Source organism: the organism of the source record quoted next, unplaced genomic scaffold (assembly GCF_019419815.1).
Source record: "Pyrus x bretschneideri cultivar Hongxiangsu unplaced genomic scaffold, Pyrus_bretschneideri_v1 Contig28, whole genome shotgun sequence".
In the NCBI taxonomy this organism is placed as follows: Eukaryota; Viridiplantae; Streptophyta; class Magnoliopsida; order Rosales; family Rosaceae; genus Pyrus; species Pyrus x bretschneideri.
Genome location: NW_025999590.1, coordinates 525621 through 534986, shown reverse-complemented (window position 1 = coordinate 534986; position 9366 = coordinate 525621). Strand labels below are relative to the sequence as shown.

Below are 9366 nucleotides of genomic sequence, written 5' to 3'. Positions count from 1 at the left end.
GCTACTTTGATACACTTCTAATTAGGAGATAAGACGATTGCTAAGAAAGAAAATTACGATGGAAATGGTAGGATACTTGTGCATGCGAGTTAATCTTCGTCGTTTTAGCTTTATGCTTCTCGCAAACTTGCATGCATGGTTAGAATTAGTTCGCGTTCAAAAACAACTTTAGCCCTCTTCTAATTATAATTAGTAGATAAGGATTGTTAAAAAAACCATAATCGTTATTTAAAGTAGGTCATTTGTGATGAAAATGGAAGGATATAGTAGCGCATGTGTGGAGCTTGATCATGGATTCTTGATGGCATTACGATTCTTACAAGCGTAAATAATCAAAATCAGTTCAGACTTCATTACTTTATAGTTGTGAATGCGTTGTGAGTTGATTTTTTTTTTTTTTAACTTTATAATTCTTTTAAGTATGATTGGTTAGAATCAGTCCACATGCATATTCATTCTAATTACGAGTAACGCTTCAACTTAAGAAAATCAACATACCTTACTACTGTACATAGTATGAAATCATCAAAACATTGCTGCTCAAGAGTGTACAATAATTGGTTGGAAAAATTCAAAACAAATTAAAGATCTTCGTACTTGGGTCGGTAGGTTAATTTACTTCTAATTCGTCCAGTTTTGAAGGACTTTATCATCATGACAATCTCTACGATTGGGAAGTGCTTTTAATGTTTGATGCTGGTGCATAGTAGCACAACAGCATAGGCACATAGCTTGCTTTTTCAAATGTATTCATTTCGGGTTTCCCTTTTGCTTGTTGAAATGGATGAAGAGGACGAAGGATGTTTTCTTTTTATAGAATTATGGGTTCTTAGGTCCAGACATGTTCTGACCCATGCCAGGAATGTGGCGAAAAAGAAAGTCACCCCCACGCCACATACTTCTTTCTACATTTACATCCAAATTCAAGTTCTTCACATAATTCTTTCTATCAAACACCTTAGAAAAAACTTTCATAACGTATGTCGACCATGTCATATGTAAAACAACTTTCACAAACCACGAGATTGTATATATTTTAATCTCACAACACCATACTAGGCCAATTTAGTATGAAAACGGCTCTAATCAAATAGTCCTATTTGAGTTTTAAGTTTTACAGCAAAAAAAAGAGAAAAAAGAAACGAAAAGAAAAGAAAAAGCAGCATGGGATAGCTTGTACTTTAGTCGTACCAGACAGTGGCAAAGCCACATAGGAGCAAGACACCTCCGGTCATGGAAATCGACCTTAAGATCAAGAATCCGACTTTGTGATTCTTCTAAATCTACACAAGACCGTTTTGCTTTCTATTTTTTCTACTCCCACAACACCATGATCTTCTTCTCCCTTCTCATGGACTCCTGTGACTGTAACTCACATTTGCTGAGATCTCTTCTGGTCTTCAAGAACACCTTCAATCACTGTGACTTTTTCAAAACCCACCATCCCCATTTGTGTTTGAAATGTAATAACTGCAGTATTACCGACGACGGATATGTAAATATAACTTTAGGATGATTAGCTTGATTTTTAGGATTTGTTTGTCTCAACAATTTCTAATTTCGTTGCCTGACTACACACTTCTTCAAGAAGCCATTATAAAATGCTATTATCCCAATGAGAATCTAGTTGAGTCTTACTTAATCATAAACTCATGATCACAGGATCAATCCAAGGTCAAAACTGTCAACCATGACTGAAACAAACAACCGTGCGAAAAATTATTTCAACCCAATGGGTTATTAGGTAAATTAAGATAAGAACAGAAGGAAAAAGAAGTGGTTCTTAGCCATGCTCTGGCAGATTGGACATTTTAGGCTGGCATTGGTGACGGCTACAGCCATAGGCTGCTTCTGCCTTCTACCTCTCAGTCTCAGCATAATCTAACACCATAGTCTAGTCTGCAGACTTATGCCAGCTCTTACGCCCCAGCTATTACCCTTTCCTTTTTGACCATGCATGTCTAATCTTCTTTCTTCATTTTTCAGTTCTTTTTATTCTATTGTAAAAAATGCTTCTTTTATAACTTATTATTTATTGTTTGTATCATTTTTTTAATAAATATTACTAGGTTTTGAGATAAGTTTGTTTCTCCCTTTAATATGCACCAAACGTACATTGACACGTGTTCATTATTATAAAAATAAATAAATAAATAAAGCTCTCATTTATAGAAACTATTATTCACACTCAAAACTCTTAATTTGAATTTTTTTTTAAATGAACAAGCATTAATATATAATTGGTGCATTTTTAAAGGAGAAACGAGCTCATCTCCAAATAGGATAACAGACTAATTTTTCTCAACGTAGTTTGTATCATTGAATCCTCTCACTAAAATTAAAAATATAATAAAAATAGTAGACAATTTAATAATTACATGCAGCATATATTTTGCTGTTTTTACGTCATTCTCTCAACCATGTAAATATAGCATATTTTATTTAAAAATTAAGTAAATTTAAACCTCTCACAAGCACACCCGTAGGGTGCATTTTGCTCGTGTTTTATTAATGAGAAGGAAGGAGGAAAAAATAAAATATAAAGATTAAAAAATAATTCCGTTGCCGGGACTTGAACCCGGGTCTCTCGGGTGAGAGCCGAGTATCCTGACCAACTAGACTACAACGGATTTGATAGTCCTCTATGTGGTAGACTTCATAATAATTGAACCAATGGGCTTTTTCCCACAAGCTGCCACGAAAAAGTAATCATAAGCCTGGTTCAGTTATTTCCCATGGCTTCAAATTGCAATTTCAGCATCCTTTCTTTTTGCTATTAATTCCTTTTCACCTTTTCGCTTCTTTTTTTTTTCTTCTCCTTGGTGAGACAAGCAATGGTAAGGGAATCCGAATGTAGGACCTCAAGTACAAAAATAAATACTCTTAACATTTGAGCTACGAGACGCTTTGTTCACCTTTACCATATACAAATACATGCAGTTACCCATGTTTACGATTCAAAGCTCCACTGCATTGTACTTCTTATTTCAGGAATGACTACCAAAAAGACATTTTAAATGGAATAAGAAGAATCGGAGAACACCAGTGACAGTGAGTGCTGGAAAAGCACTTTCTTAATGAATTGATCAGTTCTCTTATCTTTACATTTGTGTGTCTGCTTCACAACAACACACTGGGGGGTAACATTTCTATCCAAGACTATCTTGAGCGAGTGCGACTGCTGCCAGGATTGCTAGTAACACGTGATACTGGCTGATCGAATGAACTGTCATTGGTCACCACCTTCGTATTAATGAAGTGAGCAACTGCAACGAATTATGAACATTTGAACGTTAGAAACAGAAGGTCAAACGAAATTTCAAAACTGGGAGAGAAATTATGAAGAATAACGAGAGTTACCGTTATATTCAAAGGCAAGAGTAATATGTTGTCTCTATCAAGCATACGAAAAGATTTGCTTATTCTCCATCATTTCAGAATATTAACCAAGTGTAACAAGAGGATTGCAAGGAAAACATTTAAGTTCTATCATTTCAAAGTAATGCAACATCCGATGCACTCGGCAGTTTCAGGGAAGTTAATTTCAACAAACGATTTGAGGTCATAGCTTGGAAGGATAGTTTTACAATATCAATTATCAACCAACTCCAAATGCGCAGACTTTTAGACATCTGTTCAGGCTACTCATGGTGCTTTAGCTTGTTCAAACTTATGCACATTATGCAACGACACTGAACAGTTTCCGAAACCAAAGAACAGTTCTAGTACTCCCTACCATGAGAACGAGTGCTGTTCTGACTGTATCCAATGAAATTATCCATGAAAAGTTGGATTTGTCGAGGCAAAGTACTGGAATTATGATATTATAATTTTCAAAAAAACTGTTTAAGCAGGAAGTGTTGCTGTACCTCAAACAATTCAAATGGGTTACCGCGGCGATATACATCACTCTTCTTGCTCTTATCACCGGGAAGAAACTTATACAATAGTGATCTCCATCCAATAAGTAAAACAGCAGTGCTCCCCATTGTTACAAGCATGAATTTGACTGGCGGAATGTGGCCAGCTGTTGATGCCCTTATGATTATCCCAAGCTGCCGAAAGAAGTAAAAAGAAAAATGAATTTTGAAACGTGGGTCGGTGCCTTAGCAAACATAATACTCTAAATTCTTATTAACAAGTAATGCAATCAGCATGTAAAGCGACAACAACAAGAAGTAATGCAATCAGAAGAGACAGCAAAAATAACAATGCCAGAGCTAAAAGTGTGACAAAGTAAAGTGAAAAATGATAAATGAAACTCTTGAATAACAAAGCTAATACTCCAATAATCTCAACAAAACTAGGGAAGTCGAAGCAAACCAAGCATATGAACTTACTGGAATTCCCAAGGCCCATGACTTAGCCGTAGCGGTAAGAGCCTTCGATTGTCCATTGACTCCACGTCCATCCTCACCAAAGCCTCCGAGGAAATAAGCACTCAAAAACCACCCTGTTCAACCACATTCGGCTTTTAGTTCAAAACGAAAAAAACAAAGGCCATGCTTTCTTTCAATTCAAGCTCAAGACAAGTAGCAAAGGAGAACAACCATACCAGCAATAAAAGGGTCAGCCGTGCGCAGTGTTTCGAAATCGAAAACGGGGAATCCATGGCTGAATCTTCCAATTGCAGCAAACGTAAGCAATGCCAAAACATCCCCACCAGCAAGCAATGCTACACGACTGAAACCCACAAACAATCAAAACCCACAAGCTAAAATCAATCAATAAACAAAAATATTGAACAAAATCACAAACTGGGTTCTTCCTGAAATAGTTAGAAATTACCCCCATTTGCGTAAACGAGCAGAAGAATCGGGCTTCTCGAACTGAATCACGCCTTCTAGAGGTATGTTCTCCTGACCCACGAAAACTGGTTGGTTATCGACGGAAGGCGGAGGAGGAGGAGGAGGTGATGAGGCGGAGAAGCCCTGTTTGGCAGTGGAGGAAGCCGAGTCGACGCCTCCGTTGGCCTTTACGAGCGTGATATTGAGGGATTTTGAAGGGTTTACATTGGAGAAGAATCTGCTGGGTCTGCGGGAAGAGAAGAGGGGAGGGTTTGGGTTTGAGAATTTTGGCGGGGAAGTGAGAGAACACCGCCGGGCTGATAAGGCTCCGCCGGGAGCTTGGCCGAGCACTAGCATTTTTGCCCCTTCAATTCCGTGGGTTGCTCCTCAGCTGCCTACACTCGTTCGCTATAGCAACACCCACACGAGCGCAGCGCTGCCCAAACCTTTTCTTCTTCTTCTTCTTCTTGTCTAGTTGTCTGGTTTGGTTTTTGGGCCTTTCGCTTTGAAGATATTTCATAATTTTTCTGGTTTATATATTTAACTTTCTCTTCTTGGAAAAGAATTTTGTGGTCTATATTTAGGGTTTTCTCTAAATTGGTTTTATGGTTTCTGAAATTTTAAACCATGTTTGAAAAAATGACCCTTCGTTTAATCCATGTGGAGCTTCATGAGGGAGTTTCTGGAACGACACATGTGCCACATCAGCATAGTAAAAATGTAAAGGACATCATTGATCGATTTCAAACAAAAGAGTACAAATGTAGAACTCAAATTATGCATCTATCATTTGTGATAAAAATATCTTAATTTATACTTTACGCCTTTATTGGATTTCAGTAGTTTCTATATTTAGTTTGTACTCTTACACCTAATGTTCTGTGTTCAAATCCCTATTCCCCAAATAAACAAGCAAAGATCGTTTATATATGAAAGTTGGGTTTGGGCCCAAATGCTATTTGTTTGAGTTGCATGTAGGCTGTTGTTATTTTGGGCTTACAAGGCCCAATGAACAATACAACCAATCATATTATTTTTTATAAAAATGATATATATTCTACTTCTAAATAAATCTAAATACGGGAAGCGTATTGGAACTCGAGTGAATAGGGAGATCGCATCCGTTCTAGACCTTGTGATTATACTCACGTCTCCTCATCATGGTTAACACAAAAAAAAAACAAGAGAGAGAAATTTGACCGTTTAGTTTCTTCCTAGGACAAAGTATTTTCCTTTTTACAACATTATATCCTATGATACTATAATTTGGAGTGAGAGAAATTCGAAATTGGGTGCAAAATGGACGAGCATAGTACCCCAACTAATTGCATGACATATGTGGCACTAACTCTTAGTTTAATCGTAGTTTTCCTCCAAAGTTTGATTCTCTTCTCGTATAGCAGTCACACAAATCCCTCACACGACTTCGGTGGCTACCACACCTACCGTCCACTACCCCTTCTTCGTCGCCTCACCGAAATCCAACCATCACATGAGCCACATCCAACCCCCATTCCAGTCGTTCACCCTTCCTTCAACCACCATTAGCACCACCAACTCCTCATTCGTCTCCTCCTCTCCTTGATCACTCATCAAATTGAGTTTGATAATTGTGCTCTATGGGTTTCAATTTTTATAGTTTTCAATACGATTTCTCTCTTTTTAGTGCATAAGATACATGGATAACTCATCTTCCAATTTTATTGTTCTTGAGTAGGGGTGTAGGGAATATGTATCCATTCTCGGAATCAAAAATTTGCAGCAACAAAGACACAATGTTTGAACATTTGAGGATAAGTAATATGTGGGTAAGGAGTTGTGATATAGCCTATAGGAGAGGAGTGATGTGGTGGATTGTGGCTATAGAATCAGTTCTTGAGATGGAAGGATGATGGAGGAGGACACGAGTGGCCCGATGGCTACTGATGTTACTTGTTGGTTTGTGTATTATTTATTTATGTTAGTTTTGTATTTTTTTCATATATTTAAACTTAGGTGAATTGTCAATTTAGTTCCTAAATTATCACTTGAGTGAAATTTAGGTCCTTAAAATATTTTTTTCAAAAAATTCAGTCATTGAATTATAAAAATCTGCCAATTACATTCTTAATATTAGATTCGAAGCTACTATAATTAATTTTCCGTTGATTTAAGTCACGTTACTTGCATGTGGTACACATTGGAGGGTAGATTGGTAACTTTACGTAAAGAAATAGTGTATGGAGTTAAATTTGAAGGGTAAATTAGACGTTAGATTCACAATCTATATGAAATGTTAAGGGTTTATAGGTGAGAAAATGTTGGTATTACATTCTAAAGTGCGTCAAGTGATTTAAGTTAACGAAAAATTAGATAAAATAGCTTTGAATATAATAATAGGAATGAAATTTAGGTCCTTAAAATATTTTTTTCAAAAAATTCAGTCATTGAATTATAAAAATCTGCCAATTACATTCTTAATATTAGATTCGAAGCTACTATAATTAATTTTCCGTTGATTTAAGTCACGTTACTTGCATGTGGTACACATTGGAGGGTAGATTGGTAACTTTACGTAAAGAAATAGTGTATGGAGTTAAATTTGAAGGGTAAATTAGACGTTAGATTCACAATATATATGAAATGTTAAGGGTTTATAAGCGAGAAAATGTTGGTATTACATTCTAAAGTGCGTCAAGTGATTTAAGTTGACGAAAAATTAGATAAAATAGCTTTGAATATAATAATAGGAATGAAATTGACAATTTTTAATGAATTTATGGACTTATTTTACTGAAAAATAATTTAGGAACCTAATTTTCATTGAGATGATAATTCAGGAACTAAGTCGACACTTCACACTTTAAACTTAATGGTGTTAAATTTTAGTTGGGTTTTTTTATCACAATGGTCCCTGAAATTGACCTTCACCATCAAAATGGTCTTGAACTTAAAAATCAATCAATGTAGTATCTGAAAATAAGTGTTGCAAATCAATGTAGTCATTCTTTCACAACTCTGTTTAAAATTCCGTTAAGTGATGATGTGACACATAAATGGGTCCCACAAGATTTACGTATTTTTATCACAAATGGTTCCTGAAATTAATCCACACCATCAAGACGACCCCTGAAATTGACCTACACCATCAATATGGTCTTTGAAATTGAAAATCAATCAATGTAGTCCTTAAAAGTAGGTGTTGTAAATCAATACGATCACTCTGTCATAATTCTGTAAAAAAAATTATTATGTGCTGATGTGGGTTTAATAATTAATTAAAAAAGTTGCCTAAATCCCTTTGTGCACAATGGAAATTTTTTTTTTTTTTTTTTATAGTAGGGCATACTCCGAAGAGAGCTCCCTTCCATAGATTCTCAAAGGCACAAGACTTAACCAAGGCCTAAGAGGGGGGTGTGAAAATAGTTTTCAACCAACAATGGACGCACCTCGATTATAACCTCATTATCTCAAGGTATGCCTCATCATTCCTTGCATCACTAGACCACTATGGAAGCGCCGAACAAGCTCTCCAAGATTAAGGTTGTGAGGATGTTGATCGCCTAAATGTTAACGGTGATGGTCTAGAAGTTGTTGCCAATGGGCCAAGCCATCACCAAAGGTGATCTCGATCCAAGTTCACTTCGATGAAGGGTGTCGAAGTGTGTAAAAATGGGTGTATGGAGATTTTTTTAGAGAATAGAGAGTGAAGGAGGTATAGAAATGTGAATTGGGATCGGAGGTGATTGCAAGATTGGGTTTTTGTATTGACAAATTTTTTATTAACTATTAAATTATTAAGCCTATTTGTATTTTTTTTTTAATTTAATTAGACTTGTGTGACCAATTTATGTGTCATATCAGCACATAACAAAATTTTTGACATAATTGTGACAGAAATACTACATTGATTTCAGACACTTATTTGAGGGACTACATTGATCAATTTTCAATTTCATGGACCATTTTGATGTCGCGGGTCAATTTCAGGGACCATTTTGATATCATGGGTCAATTTGAAGGACTATTTGTGAGAAAAAACTATTTATGGGGCTCATTTATGTGCCATATCAGCACTTAATATATTTTTTAACAGAATTGTGATGAAAGGACCACATTGATTTGTAACACCTATTTTCAAGAACTACATTGATTAATTTTCAATTTCAGAGACCATCTTGATGATGTAAGTCAATTTTAAAGATCATTTGTAATAAAAATTCATTTTAGTTTAAATTAATGGACGCAAATCAAGTAACTAAAAAAATAGAAACAAATGAGACACAAAAACAGGCACTCAACACATCCGCGGCCAGTTGAGGACTCAATGCCAAGAACTCTTGTCACATGCAGGGTTTTGTAGCTCAATGCGTAAAGCAAGAGGCAACTAATTACAATTAATAGTAATATAATCCTTGGGTTCTTTGCGTGCGAATATTCGAAAATCGTGTCCAAATTTTCATTTCAACATGAAGGATATGTGAACATAAGAATCCACGTTAATCATTTTTCTAATCAATCGCTTCTCATATTTTTAATTATTTGCATGTGGCATAAGCTTTGAATATTAGAATCCGCTTAATAAATTTTTATTAAGGTT

The 9366-nt window shown here is 35.8% G+C and overlaps 1 protein-coding gene and 1 non-coding gene across 2 annotated transcripts; both read right to left on the bottom strand.

Moving 5' to 3' along the window:
* Positions 1-2557: 2557 nt before the first annotated feature.
* Positions 2558-2630, bottom strand: TRNAE-CUC. The gene has a single exon. It is a non-coding gene; the product is annotated as a tRNA-Glu (tRNA).
* Positions 2631-3046: 416 nt separating this feature from the next.
* LOC125479155 lies at positions 3047-5239 on the bottom strand. Its single transcript, XM_048588205.1, has 5 exons — positions 4789-5239; positions 4556-4683; positions 4341-4453; positions 3870-4055; positions 3047-3266 (listed from the first exon to the last, which is right to left on the bottom strand). The coding sequence occupies exons 1-5, from the start codon at positions 5142-5144 to the stop codon at positions 3237-3239; spliced, it is 813 nt and encodes a 270-aa protein (XP_048444162.1). The 5' UTR covers positions 5145-5239; the 3' UTR covers positions 3047-3236.
* Between the last annotated feature and the right edge of the window lie 4127 nt (positions 5240-9366).